Raw genomic sequence first — 20,987 nt, 5'->3', positions numbered from 1 at the left:
GCCTGCTGTGGCTGCATCCCATCTGCAGAGCTCCTGCTCCCTTCCTGCTTGTCCTCAGTGGGTGCACAAGGCTGCCTTTTCCATACAAACCTGAATTTTCATGTGTAAAACCAGAATTTCACTGATCGCCACCAAAGGGCCTCACTCCACCTGCAACACAAAGACACAACATCACCGGCAGCCCCCCCAACCCTGCCCACACTCACCTCACCCCCTCCAGCTCCTCCTGCAACACAAACACACACACAACAGCTAAGGCAGCCCCCCAGGACGCCTCAGGTGGGGCCAAAGCCCCCAGACCCCCACCCCGGGGCCCTGCCCGCACAGACCACACACGTTCCAGCTCTTCCAGCACCAGCTCCACCTGCAAAGATAAAAAAAAAACATCATGGGTGTCCCCCCCACCCTGAGCCACCCGGCACCCAGTCAGGGGGGAAAAGCTGGGGCAGCACCCCAGCAAGCCCCCACCGCCCCAGCCCAGTGTCAAACTGGAGGATTCCGCCCACAGACTGGGCCAGACACCAGCACAGTCCTGAACAGAGCCCAGTAGCTCCCACCAAAGACTCCCTACTGCCAAATAGCATCCCAGTAGCTCCCAGCAAGGACCAGCCAGCTCTCACTAGGCTCCCAGTACACTCCTGGCAAAGAGCACCCACTGCCCAGTAACCTGCCAGGAGCTCCCAGCAAAGAGCTCCCAGCTCCCAGTAGGAACCCAGGAACCAGCTCCCAGCAGCCTCCAAAAAGGAGCGAGCTCCCAGTTGCCCCCAGCAAGCAGCAGCCTGCTCCCCAGGTCCCCCCAGCACCTCCCAGCAAGCAGCAGCCTGCTCCCCAGTGCCACCCAGGAGCTCCCAGCAGCCCCCAGTAACTCCCAGCAGCCCCCAGGGCCGCTTAAGAAGCCCCCGGGATGGGACGCAGCTGGGCTGGGGAGGGGGTCCGCCCCCCCCACCTGAGACCCCTTGCCTCGTTAGCGCAGCTGGGCTCGTTAGCGGCAGCCCTGCGCCCAGGGGCCCCCTGCCACCCCCTCGCCCCCCCACCGCGGCCAGGGATGGATGCAGAGTGGGGCAGGGGGCCCGCAGCCCGGGGGGGCTGGGGAGGGGGCACCCACCGCCCCCAAAACCATCGCTTCCTCAGATCCAGTCTGCGTTTTCCCTCTCCCAGTTCAAAACCAGCGTCCCAGTGGCCGCAAGGCTCGGTGCTGCTGGGGGTCCCAGGCCACAGCTGGGCTGGGGGGGGGTGTCCAGCCAGGGGAGCAGCCCCCCGACCCTGCGTGGGATGGGGCGGCGGGGAGAGGGGTGGGGATGGCGGAGGGGGGATACAAGATGGCGGAGGGGGGATGGAGGGCACGGGATGGGGGATGCAGGATGGAGGATGAAGAAGGATGGAGGATGAAGGATGGAGGGTGTGGGACAGGGGATGGAGGGTGCGGGACGAGGGATGGAGGGTGACCGACGGGAGATGGCGGATGCGGAGGGGGGGCCGAGGGTGCGGGGTGACGGATACGGGATGAGGGACGGGGGATGGCGGGTGACAGCTGCACGATGGTGGGTGCAGGACGATGGAGGGTGGGTGCGGGATGGCAGATGGCGGATGAGGGACGCGGGACGGTGGCTGCGGGATGCAGAGGCCCCGCAGAGGGGACCTCAGGGGTGCTGAGCCCCGGCACAAGTCAGCACCGGCCGTGCCCGTCCCGGGAGCAGCCACCGTGGCACCGGGGACGGGACGGGGCCAACCAGGACAGCACTGGCACCCGTAGCCGGAGCTCAACCTGCCCAGGGACCCTCAACACCCATCCCCACCACCCCATGTCCCCCCAGCCATGTCCCAACATCCCCCAGACCCCCAGCAAGCACACAGGGCCACAACGGGGACAGGGGGGACAAGGGGCAGGGCACGAGGGGCGACGCGTGGCCCGGGGGGCTGGCACGGGGGGGGACGAGGGGCACGAGGACCAGGTGAGGGGGGGACAGCCCGGCACGGGGGGCGGCAGCTCCTGGGGGGGCACGGCCCCGCACAAGGGCACTGAGACCCTCCCCCGTCCGTGGGGGTGACCCCGACGTCCCCGAGCGCCTCAGCCCCCCGCGCCCCCGGTGCTCCCCTGCTTCCAGCCCAGTCCCACACGGGTGCCCGCCCAGTGCCCACCAGTAACCTCCAGTATCCCCCATTGCCCCCAGGGTTCCCTGGGGCCTCCCGGCAGCCGCCCGCAGCCACCAGTATACCCCAGTACCCCCCATGACCTCCAACGCTCCCAGTAGCCCCATTACCCCCATCGCTCTGATTCCCCAGTACCCCCCATATCCCTCCATACCCCCATTACCCCCAGTATGCCCCCAGTATGCCCTCAGTACCCCCAATATCGCCCCAGTATGCCCCCATTAACCCAGTAGCCCTCAGTGCTCCCAGCATCCCCCTCGATGCCCCTGTTCTCCCCCACATCTCCCAGTATCCCCGATTCCCCCCAGTGCCCCCATCGCCCCAGTATCCCCCAGTGCCCCCCACCGCAGCACCACAGAGCGGCTTGGGGGCGAAGGGACCTCGCCAGGCCGCCGCGTCCTCCCCCCGCCACACGCAGGGACGACGGCCCCCGTCCTTCTGGGCAGGGCACCCCCCATCCCCAACCAGTTTGGATACTGGGGGCCGCCCCGATCCCGGCGCGGGACCCTGCCCTTGGCCGTGCTGGCCCCCGCCAGGTTCACCCCCCCGCCCCTCGGGTGCCACCCCGTCCCTCCGGCGTGGCGGCCGCCCCGCGCGGCTCCGAGCCCTCGGCAAACTGGCGGAGGGAGACTGGATCCCACTGCCAGGGTCACTGGTGAGGACACTGGACGGCACTGGTCCCAGTACAGACCCCTGCGGGACACCACTGGTCCCGGGTGTCCACCCAGCCATCGAGCCGCTACCCCCCGGCATCCCCCAGTACCCCCCCAGTATCCCTCGCTACCCTCAATGCTCCCGAGGACCCCCCAGTATCGCTCACTACCCCCAGTACCTCCAGTATCTCCCAGTATCCCCCCAGTACCCACACTAACCCCCACAACATCTCCCACTCCTCCCAGCTCTCCCCCACTACTATCCCTCCCAGTACCTCCAGTATCTTCCAGTATCCCCCCAGTACCCACAGTAACTCCCACAATATCCCCCACTGCTCCCAACACCCCCCCAATACTGTCCCTCCCAGTATCTCCCAGTATCCCCCCAGTACCCCCGGTGCCCCCAACATCCTCCACTGCTCCCAGCATCCCCCCAGCACGCTCGGTCCCAATATCCTCCCAGTACCCCCATTTCCAACCAGTATCCCCCGCTCCTCCCAGCTCTCCCCCAGTACCACCCCTCCCAGTACCCCCAGTACCCCCCGGTACCCCCAGTACCGCCCCCCCGCTACCCCCGGTCCTCCCCGGCGGCCTCCACCCGCCAGGGGGCGCCGCCGGGCCCGCCCCCCCCCCCGCTACCCCCGGTCCTCCCCGGTGGCCTCCACCCGCCAGGGGGCGCCGCCGCGCCCGCCCCCGCCTCCCCGTGCCAAGATGGCGGCGCCCGCGGCTGCCTCAGCGCTGCGAGTGAGGGCCGGGCCCGGGGGGAGAGCAGCGGGCGGGGGGCTCCGGGGACAGCGGGGGACGCCGGGCGCGGGGACCCGGCCGGGCGCGGGGACCCGGCCGGGCGCGGGAGGCTGCGGGGCCGCGGGGAGCCCGCGGGGCCGCGGGGAGCCCGGGGCCCTCCTCCCGTGTGCCCCCCCAGGCCGTGCCCCGGCCCCGCCCGCCTCAGGGTGAGCCCGGGGGGGCTTGGACCTTCCCCCCCTCCCCTTATGAACCCCCTCCCAGCCCTGCCCCCCCTATTACCCACCGCGGGCTGTCCCTGCACAGCGGGGGGGCAGGGGGGTGGCGGCGCGGACATGAGGGGTGCGGGGGGACAGGGACACGGGGGGCACTAGGGCCGTGGGGCGGGGTGGGGGGCACGGAGGTGTTGTGGGGATGGGGACGTGTGGGGCACAGGGACACTGGGGACAGGGACGTGTGGGGCACATGGGTGTCACAGGAATGGGGACACGGGAGACAGGGACTTGTGGGGCACATGGGCGTCATGGGGATGGGGACATGTGGGGCACTGGGACACGGGACAGGGACATGTGGGGCCCATGAGCATCATGGGGACGAGGACATGTGGGGCACAGGGACATGTGGGGCCCACGGGTGTCTTGGGGATGGGGGCGTGTGGGGCATAGGGACACGGGGGACAGGGACATGTGGGGCACACGGGCATGGCGGGGACAGGCTGCCCAGGGATGGGGACGCGTGGGGCATGAGGGCGTCCATGGGGCTGGGCCGTGGGGCCGGGGCCGTGGAGGGCAGGAGCTCGGGGGGCCCCCGGACGCGGGGCGCAGCCGGGGACGTGTGGGGCGGCCACGCGGTGACAGGGCCCACCCCGGCCCTACAAGTACCCCCAGCACCGAGGGGTTGGGGGGCACTGGTGCCATGGGAGGGGCCTGGCCCCGCTGCGCCCTTGCGCACCCCATGGGGCTGCTCCCAGTGTCCCTGTCCCCCCCCGAGCCCCACGCAGCCGCACGGTGCCCGTGTGCCCCACACGCCCCTGTGTGCCCCATCCCGGTGCCCCCCTGTGCCCCACGTGGCCCCATCGCCCCTGTGCCCCCCACGGCGTGGGGTGCCTCGTCCCCGCCGTCCCCTCCTGCCCCACGCATCCCCGACCCTGGGCCGCGTCAGAGCCCAGAGACGTTTCTGTACGAGGTTCCTCCACACACACACACACACACCCCCCCCAGTTAAACCCAGTTCAGGCTCTGAGAAAACCAGTTTAAATACAGCAGCAATAGAAAAAGCAGAGGTGGTGGCGGGGTGGGGGGGCTCAGCCCGGCCCGGAGCCCGGGGCCTTCTCCTGGAAGCCGGGGTTGCCGAGGGCCAGCCCCGCGACCCCCTTGGTGTCCCCCTGCGTGTCCCCCGCCGGCACCCGCGGGCTGGGTCCTGCGGGGACGATGGGGATGGTGCTGGGTCCTGCAGGGGGGACCGGGCACCGCTCGGGGGGGCTGGGGGGGACCCTTACCCACGTAGCTGAGGAGGACGGGGAGGAAGAGGAGGCCGTGGGCCAGCCCCACCAGGGTGATGATGAGGTTGAGGCGGAAGAAGAAGATCTGGATGAGCTGGGCCTTGGCGAAGGCCAGCACCACGATGCCGGGCAGGTTGGTCAGGGCCACCCCGGCCACCACCTGCGCGGGGACAGGGTCAGCGTGGCAGGGTCCCCGGGACCCCCCCGCGGCCGTTGTCCCCCCCCAGCCGTGCCCACCTTGCTGCCCATGGTGACGAGGGCGTCGGCGGCTCGCGCCGCCCGGCCGGGCTGGGTGCTGAGGGCGAAGGCGCAGGTGAGGTGGGAGACGAACTCCACCGAGATGCCCACGGCCTGCGGGGACGGGGCCGTCACCCGGGGGGCACCCGGGGGGGCTGCGCCGGGACGGGGCGCCTGGCCGGCCCCGCTGCCCCCCGCCTCGCCCGGGTGCCCCCCAGCGCGGCCCCGTGCCCGCAGCGCCCGGCCGGCCTGCCTGGATGAGTCCCTGTGCCACCCCACGTGCCACACGCCGCTCTGTCCCCGTGTCACCCTGCCTGTCACAGGTCCCTCTGCCACCTCCCGGACCCCCACAGCCACGCCATCTGCCCCAAATCCGTCTGCTGCCCCACGTGGAACAGGTCCCCATGCCACCCCGTGTGCCCCAAATCCCCGTGCCACCATGGGTGTCCCAGGTCCCTGTGTCCCCATCCCAAGCCCCCGTGCCACCCCACATGTCCCCATACCCACACCACCCTGCCGGGCTGTGTGTCCAAGTCCCCCGTGCCACCCCACGGGCCTCACGCTGCTCTGTCCCTGTGTCACTCTGTGCATCCCATGTCCCTCTGCCACCTCCTGAACCCCCACAGCCACCCCACGTGCCCCAGGTCCCCGTGTCACCCGGTGTGCCCCAAAACCCAGTGCCATCCCATGTGTTCCAGGTCCCCGTGCACCCTCGCAAGCCCCCCGTGCCACCCCACATGTCCCCGTGCCCACAGCACCCTGCCACCCTGCGTGTCTGAGTCCCCCGTGCCACCCCACACGCCCCACGCCGCTCTGTCCCCGTGTCACTCTGTGCATCCCACGTCCGTCTGCCACCTCCCGGACCCCCACAGCCACCCCACGTGCCCCAAATCCCTCTGCTACCCCATGTGCGCCACGTCCCAGTGCCACCATGTGTGCCCCAGGTCCCTGTGTCCCCATGCCAAGCCCCCATGCCACCCCACATGTACCTGTGACCATGCCACGCTGCTGTCCTGCGTCTCCAAGTCCCCTGTGCCACCCCTCATGCCCCACACTGCTCTCTCTGCTCTGTCCCCGTGTCACCCTGTGCACCCTGGGTCCCTCTGCCACCTCCTGTACCCCCGCAGCCACCCCGTGTGCCACCCCATGTGCCCCAGGTCCCCGTGCCACGCCATGTGCCCCAAATCCTTGTGCTACCGCACATGGACCAGGTCCCCATGCCACCATGTGTGCCCCAGGTCCCCATGTCCCCTCGCAAGCCCCTGTGCCACCCTACATGTCCCCATGCCCACACTGCCCTGCCTTCCTGCGTGTCCGAGTCCCCTGTGACACCCTGCACGCCCCACGCCGCTCTGTCCCCGTGTCACCCTGCCTGTCACAGGTCCCTCTGCCACCTCCTGTACCCCCACAGCCACCCCGTGTGCCCCAAACCCCTCTGCCACCCCACACGCCCCAGGTCCCCGTGCCACCCCACGCGCCCCAGGTCCCCATGCTACCCCACATGCCCCAGGTCCCCGTGCCACCCCACACGCCCCAGGTCCCCGCACCGCCACGAGGTTGATGAGGGCCACAGCGTTGTAGGGGACGCCCCAGAGGGCCATGGCGCCCACGGTGTCCACCAGGATCATGGCGATGGTGAGGAGGGTGGCGGCGCTGGAGCGCAGGTCCATGCCCAGCAGCAGGAAGGAGACGGCGAAGGTGGGCACCAGGCAGAGCGCCAGCGTCACCACGCCCTCGGCCACCACCGTCAGGTACTGCTCGTAGTAGACGTAGGTCACCCTGCCGGGGAGCGTCACCGCCGCGCTGGCACCCCGACGCCGGGCACCCCGACGCCGGGCACCCCGCGCCCCAGCAACCCCATCCGGCGGCGGGCGCTTACGTGTAGGGGAAGACGCGGAAGTCGGGGCGGGTGCCGGGCACGCGGCGCAGCGTGGCGGTGATCTCCTCGGCCAGGGCGCGGGCAGCCCGCAGCGCCGCCGTGTACTCCTGCGAGGTGCGCAGCGGGCTCTGGTACGCCATGAAGCGGGAGGCTGATGGGTGGGGTGGGGGGTGGGGGGGTCAGCAGGGCACCCCGGGGTGCCCCCGACCCCCGCCTCGCCCGCCCCGCGCTCACCCAGGATGGTGCCGTTGGCGTCCATGCTCACCGCCGTGTCGTAGGCGCCCAGACCGCTGCGGGGAGGGGGCGAGGGGTGAGGGGGCACCCACGGCGGTGTCCACGGGTACGTGGGTGCCCCCCCCGCCATGGTGGGTGCCCCCCCGGGTGGCACCTACCCTTTGGCGCACTGCAGCGTGGGGCGGTCGTGGAGGAACCAGGGCAGGAACCGCTCAAACTCCTCCACCGTCGGGCGCCGCGTGGCGTTCAGGCACTGCCCACCCAGGCAGCTGAGGTCACCTGCGGGCACGGCCGCGCTCAGCACCCCGGGGCACCCACCAAAACCATGACGGCCACCCGAGGGACCCCAAGGGACACCTCAACAGGCACCCGAGGAACGCTGTGGCACACCAGTAGGCAACCAGTGCACAGCCAAAGGTACTCAGTGGGCACCGTGGTGGGCGTCCAACGGGCACCTGATGGCGCTCGGTGGGATCCCAAGGGTCTCCCAGCGGACCCATGGTGGGCATCCAATGGGCACCCTACGCACATCCAATAACCTCCAGAGTGGGGACCTTCCGTGCACCCAATGGCTGTCATGGTGGGCACCCAATGTATGCCCAACGGGCAGCGTGATGGGCATCCAGCGTACACTCCGTGGCCACCATGATGGAGACTGCATGTGCCCCCAGAGGCCACCATGATGGGCACCCAACAGCCGCCATGGTGAGCACCCAATGTACATCCAGCAGCCGCCATGGTGAGCACCCAACGTACACTGGACGGGCCCTATGATGGACACCCAATGTACACTCCATGGCCACCACAGTGTAGACTTCATGTGCCCCTAACGGCCACCATGGTGGGCACCCAACAGCCGCCATGGTGGGCACCCAGTGTACACCTAACAGCTGCCATGGTGGGCAACCAACGTACGCCCTACAGCTGTCATGGTGGGCACCCAATGTACACTGGACAGGTCCTATGATTGACACCCAACATACAGTCCACAGCCACCATGGTGTAGACTTCATGTGCCCCTTATGGCCACCGTGGTGGGCACCCAAAAGCTGCCATGGTGGGCACCCAACATGCAGTCCATGGCCACCACAGTGTAGACTTCATGTGCCCCTAATTGACACCATGTTGGGCACCCAACAGCCGCCATGGTGAGCACCCTACGTACACCCAACAGCCACCATGCCGTAGACCTCATGTGTTCCCAGTGGCCGCCATTATGCACACCCAACGGCCACCATGGTGGGCACCCAACATACACCCAACGGCCACCACGGTGTAGACCTCCCGTGCCCTCAGCGGCCGCGGCGGCGTCCCCCCAGCGCCTCGCTGCCCACTCACTGCTGGTGGAAGGACAGAACTCCCCGGTGAGGTTGCCGAACCGGTGGATGCGGCAGCAGCGCCCGGTGGGGTTGAGCCAGTCCAGGAAGTCGTCCACCCAGGAGTTGGCGGGGATGGCGATGTAGGACCTGGGCGGGAGCAGGGCTGGCAGGAGCCTGGCGGGACCCCGGCCGCCCGCCCGCCCCGCGCCCCCCGACCCCACTCACACGTTGGAGAAGAGCGTGGCGTACTGGATGGTGTTGGTGAGGGAGTCGGAGTCGCAGCCGGCGCTGGAGCAGATGCCGTTGGTGCCGTTGGTGGAGGAGAAGTCGTAGCCGCCGGTGGTGACGAAGTAGGTGGGGAGCCCCACCGCCAGGTACTGGTTGAGGGCGGCGAAGTACTGCAGCATGTAGGAGTCCTGCGGGCACCCGGCACCCTCAGCTGCCGCGCCTGCACCCGCCGGGGGGGCCACACCACCCCGGGCAGCCCCGGGTGGGGCCAGGGGACCCCTGTGCGTCCCCATATGGGGCCAGGCCATGCTATAAGGTGCCACACTGTCCCTATACAGGGCCATACGGTCCCTTTGCATCCCTATACGAGGCCATACCACTGCTGTGCATCCCCATCTGGGGCCACACCACGCTATAAGGTGCCACGCTGTCCCTATACAGGGCCACACTGTCCCCATGCATTCCTATATGTGGCCATACCACCCCTGTGCATCCCCATTTGAGCCCATACCAGCCCTGTACGTCCCCATATGGGGCCAGGCCATGCTATAAGGTGCCACCCTGTCCCTATGCAGGGCCATACGGTCCCTATGTACCCCTATATGTGGCCATACCACCCCTGTGCATCCCCATATGAGCCCATACCAGCCCTGTACGTCCCCATATGGGGCCAGGCCATGCTATAAGGTGTCACGCTATCCCTATACAGAGCCATATGGTCTCTATGTGTCCCTGTATGGGGCCATACCAGCCCTGTGTATCCCCATATGGGACCACAACACGCTATAAGGTGCCACGCTGTCCCTATACAGGGCCATACGGTCCCTATGTGCCCCTATATGTGGCCATACCACCCCTGTGCATCCCCATACAGGGCCAGGAGACACCTGTACGTCACCATATGGGGCCAGGCCATGCTATAAGGTGCCACACTGTTCCTATACAGAGCCATACGGTCCCCATACATCCCTATACAGGGCCATACTGTCCTCATACATCCCTTTATGGGCCCATACCACTCCTGACGTCCCCATATGGGGCCACGCTGTGCTATAAGGTGCCACCCTGTCCCTATACGGGGCCATATAGTCCCCATGCATCCCTATATAGGGCCATACAACCACTGTACATCCCCATATGGGGCCAAGCCACCCCTGTGCGTCCCCATACAGGGCCACACCACGCTATAAGGTGCCACACGGTCCCTATACAGGGTCGTACTGTCCCCATACATCCCTGTATGGGGCCATACCACCCTGTGCATCCCCGTTCGGGGCCAGGTCACCCCTGTACGTCCCCATATGGGACCACAACACGCTATAAGGTGACACTCTGTCCTTATACAGGGCCATATGGTCCCTATGTACCCCTATATGTGGCCATACCACTCCTGTGCATCCCCGTATGAGCCCATACCAGCCCTGTACGTCCCCATATGGGGCCAGGCCATGCTATAAGGTGCCACACTGTCACTATACAGAGCCATACGGTCCCCATGCATACCTATGTGGGGCCATACAACCCCTGCACATCGCTATATGGGGCCAGGACACCCCTGTACGTCCCCATGTGGGGCCAGGCCATGCTATAAGGTGTCACGCTGTCCCTATACAGAGCCATATGGTCTCTATGTGTCCCTGTATGGGGCCATACCAGCCCTGTGCATCCCCATATGGGGCCAAGCCACCCCTGTGCATCCCCATATGGGACCACAACACGCTATAAGGTGCCACGCTGTCCCTATACAGGGCCATATGGTCCCTATGTGCCCCTATATGTGGCCATACCACTCCTGTGCATCCCCATATGAACTCATACCAGCCCCGTGCGTCCCCATATGGGGCTGTGCCATCTCTGTGCGTCCCCATATGAGGCCAGGCCATGCTATAAGGTGCCACACTGTCCCTATACAGGGCCATACGGTCCCTATGTGCCCCTATATGTGGCCATACCACCCCTTTGCATCCCCATATGAGCCCATACCAACCCTGTGCGTCCCCGTATGGGGCTGTGCCATCTCTGTGCGTCCCCATATGGGGCCAGGCCATGCTATAATGTGCCACCCTGTCCCTATACAGAGCCATAGGGTCCCCATGCATTCCTATATGGGGCCATACCACCCCTGTGTGTCCCCATACGGGGCCAGGAGACCCCTGTACGTCCCCATATAGGGCCAGGCCATGCTATAAGGTGCCACGCTGTCCCTATACAGAGCCATACGGTCCCCATACATCCCTATACGGTGCCAGGAGACCCCTGTACATCCCCATATGGGGCCAAGCCACCCGTGTGCGTCCCCGTATGGTGCCAGACCATGCTATAATGTGCCACGCTGTCCCTATACAGAGCCATACTGTCCCCATACATCCCTGTATGGGGCCATACCACCCCTGTGCATCGCTATTTGTGGCCATACCACCCCTGGGTGTCCATATATGGGGCCAGGCCATGATATAATGTGTCACACTGTCCCTATACAAGGCCATACTGCCCCTGTGCATCCCCATATGGGGCCACAGCATGCTATAAGGTGTTCCTACACAGAGCCATACGGTCCCCATGCATACCTATGTGGGGCCATACCACCCCTGCACATCGCTATATGGGGCCAGGACACCCCTGTATGTCCCCATATGGGGCCAGGCCATGCTATAAGGTGTCACGCTGTCCCTATACAGAGCCATACGGTCTCCATGTGTCCCTGTATGGGGCCAAGCCACCCCTGTGCATCCCCATACGGGGCCAGGACACCCCTGCACATCCCCATCTGGGGCCACACCATGCGATAAGGTGCCACACTGTCCCTATACACAGCCATACTGTCCCCCATACATCCCTATATGGGGCCATACCACCCAATGCATCCCCATACGGGCCCGTGTCACCCCTGTGCATCCCCATATGGGACCACGCCGTGCTATAAGGTGCCACCCTGTCCCTATACAGGGCCATACGGTCCCCATGCATGCCTATGTGGGACCATACCACCCCTGCACATCCCTATATGGGGCTGTGCCACCCCTGTGCATTCCTATATGTGGCCATACCACTGCTATGCATCCCCATATGGGGCCACGCCGTGCTATAAGGTGCCATCCTGTCCCTATACAGGGCCATACGGTCCCCATGCATCCCTATATGTGGTCATACAACTCCTGTGCACCCCTATATGAGGCTATACCACCCCTGTACATCCCCGTATGGGGCCAGGCCGTGCTATAAGATGCCACACTGTCCCTATACAGGGCCATACTGTCCTCATACATCCCTTTATGGGCCCATACCACTCCTGGCGTCCCCATATGGGGCCACGCTGTGCTATAAGGTGCCACCCTGTCCCTATACGGGGCCATATGGTCCCCATGCATCCCTATATGGGGCCATACAACCCCTGTACATCCCCATATGGGGACAAGTCACCCCTGTGCGTCCCCGTATGGGACCACACCACGCTATAAGGTGCCACGCTGTCCCTGTACAGGGCCATACTGTCCCCATACATCCCTTTACAGGGCCATACCACCCCTGCACATCCCTGCATGTGGCCATGCCACCCCTGCGCATCCCCGTTCGGGGCCAGGTCATCCCCACGCTGCGCCCATACGGGGCTGTACTGTCCCAGGCACCCCCACAGCAGCCATGTCCCCCCCTGGTGTCCCCACACGTGCCCCGCTGTCCCCAGCCCGGGGGTGCCCGGGGCCAGGCCCACCTTGGGCATGGAGAGCTCCTGGTCCAGCCCCACGGGCACCTGCAGCATGAGGTAGAGCCCGGCGCAGGCCAGGAAGAGGAAGAGCAGCACCTGCGGCGGCAGCACCCCCCTGTCAGGGCACCCCGGGACCCCCCCAGGACCCCCCAGATCCGCTGGGAACACCGCCACAGCCCCCCAAACCACCTGGAGTCCTCCAGGGGCCCCCAACCCCCCTATGGCATGTCCCCCCCATATCCCCACACCCCCACGGCCAGTCCCCGCAAGCCCCCCACCTCCCAGGACCCTCCAGACACCCCCACCCCCCACCCCCCCTCCAACCCTAAGAAAAGTTGACACCCCCAGCCCCTTAAGGACCCCCCCACAAACCCATGCCCCCCCTAGACCTCCCCAAGCCCCCCAGAACCCCCCCTTATAGCCCACAATTCCAACCCCCAGACACATCCACACCCCCATCTTCCTCCCCCAACCTCTCAAGGACCCCCCCCATATATGATCCCCCCCCAGACCTCCCCAGGCCCCCCAGAACCCTTCTCACAGCCCACATTTTCAACCCCCAGACACATCCACACCCCCATCGCCCCCCCCAGCCTCTCAAGGACACCCCCCCCCATATATGATCCCCCCCTAGACCACCCTAGGACCCTCCAGGACCCCCCATGCCCCACCCCACAACCCCCAGACATCTCGACACCCCTATGCCCCCCCCCCCAAACCCTCCCCCTACACCCCACATGCCCCCTGACCCCCCGACTCCGTGCCCCCCCGTGCCCCTCACCACCACGGGGCGCGCCAGGCGGTGCAGCAGCAGCGGAGCGAGGCAGCGGCGCAGCAGCGGGCGCAGCAGCCGGACCCCCGGCCCCGCGGGACCCCCCTTCTCCATCCCGCAGCAGCAGCAGAGGTCAAAGCGGGCGGCCTGCGGGCAGAGCCCGGCTGGCACCCCGGGGTCCCCGGGCACCCCATGCCGACCCTCATGCCCATAGGCACCCCACACCCACTATGGGGACCCCAATTTCCATGCCCACCCTATACCAACCCCGGACACCATCAAGCCCATGGGCACCCTGTGCCCACCGTGGGGACCCTCACACCCCTGGGCACCCCATACTCACCCTGGGCGCCCCATGACCACCCTGGGAACCCCACACCCATCCCAGTTGCCCCATACCCACCCCATGCCCACCCTGGGCGCCCCATAGTCACACTGGGCACCCCATAGTCACCCTGAACAGCCCATGAACATCCTGGGAACCCCACACCTACCCCAGTTGCCCCATACCCACCCTGTGCCCACCCTGGGCACCCCATAGTCACCCCGGGCACCCCATGACCACCCTGGGAACCCCATGACCACCTTGGGCACCCTCACATCCTTGGGCACCCCATAGTCACCCTGAACACCCCATGACCACCCTGGGAACCCCACACCCACCCTGGGCACCCCACACTCACCCTGGGCACTCCATGATCACCCTGGGAACCCCATAGTCACCCTGGGCACTCCATACCCAACCCCCGCCCACCCTGGGCATCCCATGACCACCCTGGGGACCCCACACCCACCCTGGGAACCCCACATGAACCCCATGTCCAGCCTGGGCACCCTCATGTCCCTGGGCACCCCATATTCACCCTGGGCACCCCCATGACCACCCTGGGAACCCCACACCCACCCTGGGCACCCCACATGCACCCCGTGTCCAGCCTGGGCACCCTCATGTCTCTGGGCACCCCATACCCGCTCTGGGCACCACGATGTCTAAGGGCACCCCATGCCAACCCTCGTGCCCACGGGCACCCCACGCCCACCCTGGACAACCATACCCACCCTGAGGACCCCAATTTCCATGCCCACCCTATGCCAACCCCAGACACCGTCAAGCCCATGGGCACCCCATGCCCACCCTGGGCACCCTCATGTCCCTGGGCACCCCATATTCACCCTGGGCAACCCACGCCCACCTTGGGGGACTCTGATTTCCATGGGCACCCCATGCCAACCCCAGACACCCTCAGACACCCTATGCCCGCCCTGGGCACCCCATGCCCACTGTGGGCCCACCCGTGCCCCCTGGGGCGCCGCACCTCCTGCCGCCGGACGTCGAGGGCCAACAGGGCGACGAACCCCGATATCTGGAGCAGGAAGTCGAAGGCGATGGCCAAGGCGGCCGTGAGGGCGAAGGTGCGGACGGCGGGCATGGAGGAGAGGGCGCCTGCGGGCACCGGCGTCAGCAGCCCCGCGCCTGCACCCCCCCACCCCGGCACCCCCACCCACGGCGTGCACCGAGCCGGCTGCGAGGGCCGTGTCCCTGTGCCCCCTGTGCCCACCCTGTGTCCCTGTGACCGCCCTATGCCCACCCTGTGTCCCTGTGCCCACCCTGTGTCCCTGTGACCCCCCCATGCCCACCCTGTGCCTCTGTGTCCCTCTGACACCCATGTGCCCCTGTGCCCACCCTGTGCCCCTGTGCCCACCGTATGTCCCTGTGACCCGCCCTGTGCCCACCCCGTGTCCCTGTGCCCACCCTGTGCCTTCATGTCCCTGTGCCCCTGTGACCCCCCCTGTGCCCCCATGCCCCCCCTGTGTCCCCATGTCCCTGTGCCCACCCTGTGTCCCTATGACCCCTGTGTCCCTGTGCCCACGCTGTGTCCTCTGTGCCCCCATGTCCCCATGCCCCCCGTATCCCTGTGCCCGCCCTGTGCTCCTGTACCCCTCATCTCATGTCCCTGTACCCCCCGTGTCCCTGTGACCCCTGTGTCCCTGTGCCCCCCCTGTGTCCTCTGTGCCCCCATGTCCCCATGCCCCCTGTATCCCTGTGCCCGCCCTGTGCCCCTGTACCCCTCATCTCATGTCCCTGTACCCCCCGTGTCCCTGTGACTCCCCCCGTGTCCTTGTGCCCTCCCGTCCCTGTGCCCACCCCGTACCCCCTGTCCCCGTGCCCTGCGTGTCCCTGTGCTCCCTGTGTCCCTTTATGTCCCTGTACCCAGCCTATGCCCCCCATGTCCCCCCGTCACCTCCTTGTCCCTGTGCCCCCGCACCCCTCCTGTCCCCCCCGTGCCCCCGCTCACCCAGGAGGAAGCAGATGACCTCGGAGAGGCTGCAGAGCAGCATGCTGGGTGCCACCCGCGCCAGCACCCGCCCGATGTGCTGCTCCCGCGTCTCCCCCGGCTCCCGCTGCGACTGCTGCTGGCCGGGGCGGTGAGGAGGGGGCACCCGCCGCGGGACCCCCTGCCCCGGGGACCCCGCGCCCCGGGGGGATCCCACACCCAAAGGTGACCCCGCTCCCTGTGGGGATCCCCCCCCACCCAAGGGTGGCCCCATGCCCCGTGGTGATCCCCTCACCCCGGAGACCCCATACCCCGTGGGGATCCCCCCACCCAAGGATGACCCTGTGCCCCGTGGGGATCCCCTGACCCCAGGGACCTCGCGCCCCGTGGGGATCCCCCCACCCAAGGGTGACCCTGCACCCCGGGGGGATCCCCCCCACCCAAGGGTGACCCTGCGCCCCGTGGGGTGCCCCCATCCCCGAGGCGTCCCCGTGCCCCCCCCGGGTGCCCCCCTCCCACCTGGTACTCCTGCACGAAGATGAAGATGTTGTCGGCGCCCACGGCGAGGACGAGGAAGGGCACGACCTCGATGATGATGAGCGACGAAGGCAGCCCCAGCAGCGCCAGGAAGCCCATGGAGGCGAAGACGGCGCCCAGCACCACGGCAATGCCGCCCAGCGCCAGTGTCACCTTCGACTCCACCTGCACCGGGGGGGGACGAACCCACCGCTCAGCACCCACCGGGGCACCCCGGGGTGTCCCCCCGTCCCCGAGCCGCCCCGGTGCCTACCAGGACGCGGCGCCAGGCCGTGTACTCGCCCAGCGCCAGGGCGATGTAGACGAAGACCACCAGGTAGCTGACGGCGAAGACGGGGATGTCGTCCGCCGTGGTGCGGTTGATCTCGTCCTCCAGCGAGCGCTGCCGGGACGGAGCCCGGTGAGGGGGTGGCCGGGCTCCCGCGGGTGCCCCCCACCCCGCTCGGCGGGTGCCTGACCTCGGCCATGAAGGCGACGGAGAGGTTGGGGCTGTGGGTGCGCTGGAAGTCGCCCACCACCTCCAGGAAGCGGCTCTCCCAGCTCAGTACCCACTCGTGGCGGGGGTCGTCGCGGGGGAAGTTGTTGAGGGAGTAGGTGACGATCAGCGCCTCCGCCTCCGTGTACTCCGAGTCTGCGGGGACAGCGGGTGACACTCGCACCCCCGGGGGGGACAGCCCACCCAGGGTGACAGCCAATGCGGGGTGGCATCCCACCAGGGTGACATCGCACCCGGGGTGACAGTCAATGCGGGGTGACATCCCAGCAGGAGGACATCCCACTCGGGGTGACAGCCCACCGGGGTGACATCCCACCAGGGGGGACAGCCCACCCAGGGTGACATCCCACTCGGGGAGACATCCCACCGGGGTGACAGCCCACTGGGGGGACAGCCCACCGGGGGGACAGCCCAACCAGAGTGATAGCCCACCGGGGTGACAGCCCACTGGGGTGACAGCCCACTGGGGTGACATCCACCCAAGGTCACATCCCACCAGGGTGACATCCCATCTGGGGGGACATCCCCCTGGGGTGACATCCCCCCGGGGTGACTTCCCACCAGGGTGACATCCCACTGGGGTGACATCCCACTGGGGTGACATCCATCTGGGGTGACATCCCACCCGGGGTCACATCCCCCCGGGTGACATCCCCCCCCGGGGTGCCAGCCGGCGCGTACCGGGGTAGCCGCCCAGGGCGATGTAGGGGAAGACGGGCCCGCCGTACTGCGCCATGCAGCTCAGCTCCAGCGCCGTGATGTCCTTGAAGGAGAGCGGGGAGCTGGCGGGGACACGGCGCCGCGTCAGCACCCAGCCCCGCTGCGCGTCGCCCCAGATCGGCCGTCCGGCCGCCCCATGGCCCAGCACCCCACAGGCACCGTGCAAAGCCCAGCACCCCAAAGCCCAGCACCCTGTGGGCACCATGCAAAGCCCAGCACCCCAAAGACCAGCACCCCAAAGCCTGGCACCCCATGGACACTGTGACGTGCCCAGCACCCCAAAACCCAGCACCCCAAAGCCTGACACCCCAAAGCCTGACACCCCAAAGCCCAGCACCCTGTGGGCACCATGCAAAACCCAGCACCCCAAAGACCAGCACCCCAAAGCCTGGCACCCCATGGGCACCGTGACGTACCCAGCACCCCAACGTGCAGCCCCGCACCCCACGGGCATCATCCCAGCCCCACACCTCTGCACCCCACGGGAACGGTGCTGTGCCCAGCACCCTGTGCCCAGCACCCTGACCCTGTGGGCACCCGGCTGTGCTGGGCACCCCGCAGACACTGCTCCATCCCCAGAGCTCAGGACCCCATGGGCACCGTGCCATGGTGGGCACCCCACAGACAGCACCCCAGCACCCCAGCCCCAAAGCCCAGCGCCCCACGGGCACCATGCCGTGCCCAGCACCCCACAGACAGCACCCCAACCCCAAAGCCCAGCACCCAACGGGCACTGTGCCGTGCCCAGCACCCCATCAATAGGACCCCATGGGCACCTTGCTGTGCTGGGCATCCCATTGATACCACCCCAGCCTCAAAGCCCAGCACCCCACAGGCACCGTGGTGTGGTGGGCACCCCACAGAAAGCACCCCAGCCCCCCCAGCCCCAAAGCCCAGCACCCCATCGATAGCACCCCAGCCCCAAAGCCCCACATCCCATGGGCACTGTGCCTTGGTGAGCACCCCATCGATAGCACCCCAGCCCCAAAGCCTGGCACCCCATGGGCACTGTGCCTTGGTGGGCACCCCATCAATAGGACCCCAGCCCCAAAGCCCAGCACCCCACGGGCACCGTGCCGTGCCCAGCACCCCCCCCTGCCCCCCAGCCCCTGGGCTGCGGCACCCACTTGACGCAGTAGATGAGGTGGTCGCGCCAGTCGACGGTGCCGGTCACCTTGCCGCTGGTCTGGGTGGCCGTCAGCGCCAGGCGGGTGCCGTTGTTCTGGAAGTACTGGGTGACGCTGTTGACGCAGCAGTCGCCCAGCGAGGGCTGGCTGGGGTTGAGCGGGGCGTAGCAGACGTCGCTCAGCGTCACCTCCCGGCCCGCCACCGGAGCCCACGCCGTGGCGGCCGCCAGCTGCTCCTGCAGCTCCAGCAGTGCCCGCAGCACCTCCTCCGACAGCACCCCGCTGAAGTTCTTGGCGCCCAGCACCACCGACTCGTAGCCGGAGCCGGGCTGCCCGGGCGCCGTCACGATCACCTGGTTGGTGCGGAGGAAAGGACCGAAGTGTTCGTCGTAAAAAGCTTTTTCTTGCCGGGCGCGGCTGCCCGGCGCCGACCACAGCTCCACCGGGTCGGTGGTGAGACGCAGGGTGACCAACCCGGCCGACAAACCGCCGGCCAGCACCGCCGCCGCCGCCAGCACCGCCGCGGGGTGCCGCGCCACCAGCGTCCCCCACCAGCGGAAAGCCCTCGCCAGGACGCGGTGGCTGGCGTCGCCCAGCCGCGCCGAGCAGCCGGCGGCACGCGGCGCTGCCGGCTGCGGCGTGAAACCCTCCTTGGACCGCCGCCGGCGGCACAGCAAGGCGCTGACGAAGGCGATGGCGAGGAGGCCGAAGAGCAGCCCGCAGAGGACCAAGGCGCCGTCGGCGTCGCCGAGGCGGAAGGGCGGCGGCGGGTCGGCGGGAGCGGCCACCGGCGGGCAGGATTCGGCGCAGTCCTGGCAGGAGCAAGCCTGCTCCTCGTCGCTGAGCGGCTGGTCGCAGCGCCAGGCCTGCGCGCCCAGCGGCTCCACGCCGTCGCCGGGCTGCGTGCCGTTCGGCACCAGGCGGTAGTCGATCTGCAGCGGCGCCAGCCCGTTGTTCTTATCCCCCTGGAAATCCAGCCAGCGCTGGGTGGTGCAGAGCCGGGCGCCGTAACGCCCGCACATGGTGTCGATGGCGTAACCGCCGGTAGCCGGCAACCGGACACCCTTGCAGGAGGCGAACGCGGCGTCGGCGTAATACTGCCGGTAAAAACACTGGTACTCGATGACGGCGAGCTGCGGCGTCCCGTCCGCCGCGGTGCGGTTGACGACGCGGGTGACGTTGGTGAAGAGGCTCTGGTCCGGGCTGCAGATGTTGTTGCAGTAAAGGTTGGCAAAATTCCTGGCGCAGGCCGGGCAGCGGGAGAGGACGGTGCCGGAGAGCGCGACGCTGAGCTGCAGGGCGCTGAGCTGCGCCAGGTTGCAGCAGACGAACGTGGTCTCGTTGTCCTCGCGCACCAGCTCGGGGCAGACGGTGCGGAGCAGCGCCAGCACCGCGCTCGTGGCCGCCCGCGCCGGCGTGTTGGAGAGGCACGGCACGTTGGACTGCACCAGCGAGACGTTCACCTCCGGGTTGCGGCCGCATTCCTCGTAGAAGGCGCAGTAACCGGCGCGGTGGATGGGCGTCAGCGTCGCGGCGGCCTGCGCCGAGCGAGGAGGGAGCGGTGGGCAGCACCCCGTCCCGGGGGGCACGGCACCCAGCCCCACCAAACGGCACCGACAGCCACCCCCAGCCCCTCCAAGCCACCGCCACGGCTTTACCGCATCGCCCACCGCATCCCGGCACCTACCAGCGCCAGGAGAGCGCCCAGCACCGCGCCGGCCAGCGCGGCGGAGCCCGGCATCCTGGGCAAAAAGGCGCTGCCGGTTCCGCCCGGGCCCTATAAGATCCGGCACCTGCGGGGCGGTCGCCCGGCACCCCCGGTGAGGTCTGCTGGCCTGACGGCGCCGAGGCCAATCAGCCCTCGGCGCAGCCGTAAAGCCCTTGTGATCATTAACCCCGATCGATAGCTGCTGGGGAGGTGCCTGCGTGCCCCCGGAACCGGCGCCCCGCCGCCCTGGCACAGCCGCATGTTTTGAGGTGAAAACGGGGAGAATTCGGGAGCCGGGAACTCATCCCAGCAGCGTGGCGCCGGGGACGCGGCGGAGAAACCGGCTCCCACCGTGCCGCGCGGCGTGCCCGGAGCTGGCGTGCCCGCGGGGGGCTGCAGGTGCCAGAGCCCCCGCCCCGCGCCGGGCAGGGATCAGGGCCAGCAGGCAGCCTTGGACCGGGCTGCGGCCCCCGATAAGATGCCGTCACCCCGATAAGACGCCGTAATCCCGATAAGATGGCGGGCGATACGGGCACCCCACCCGGCACCACCTGCCACGGGCAGGGCGGCACCCGCAGCACGGTACCAGCCCCGGGACGCCCGGGGGGGGATCTGAGCCCCCCTCCCCAAGCTGGCAGTGCCACCCCCACACCGCGCCCTCACCCCAGTTTATGGCCTCGGCGTTGATAAAACGCCCTGGCACCT

General features: G+C 67.9%; 1 protein-coding gene across 1 annotated transcript; it reads right to left on the bottom strand.

The window, feature by feature from the left end:
- Positions 1-4,773: 4,773 nt before the first annotated feature.
- NPC1L1 (NPC1 like intracellular cholesterol transporter 1) lies at positions 4,774-20,572 on the bottom strand. The gene is made up of 19 exons (XM_075444867.1): positions 20,262-20,572; positions 18,575-20,112; positions 17,409-17,509; positions 16,690-16,862; positions 16,485-16,613; positions 16,214-16,396; positions 15,716-15,830; positions 14,735-14,862; positions 13,428-13,565; positions 12,653-12,742; positions 8,941-9,131; positions 8,735-8,862; positions 7,555-7,675; positions 7,397-7,452; positions 7,163-7,313; positions 6,831-7,062; positions 5,284-5,397; positions 5,044-5,206; positions 4,774-4,964 (listed from the first exon to the last, which is right to left on the bottom strand). The coding sequence occupies exons 1-19, from the start codon at positions 20,313-20,315 to the stop codon at positions 4,849-4,851; spliced, it is 3,921 nt and encodes a 1,306-aa protein (XP_075300982.1). The 5' UTR covers positions 20,316-20,572; the 3' UTR covers positions 4,774-4,848.
- Between the last annotated feature and the right edge of the window lie 415 nt (positions 20,573-20,987).

The sequence above is a fragment of the Opisthocomus hoazin genome, chromosome 28, assembly GCF_030867145.1.
Source record: "Opisthocomus hoazin isolate bOpiHoa1 chromosome 28, bOpiHoa1.hap1, whole genome shotgun sequence".
NCBI lineage: Eukaryota > Metazoa > Chordata > Aves > Opisthocomiformes > Opisthocomidae > Opisthocomus > Opisthocomus hoazin.
The sequence above is the reverse complement of the archived record's forward strand: the minus strand, read 5'-3'. Positions and strand labels throughout refer to the sequence as shown.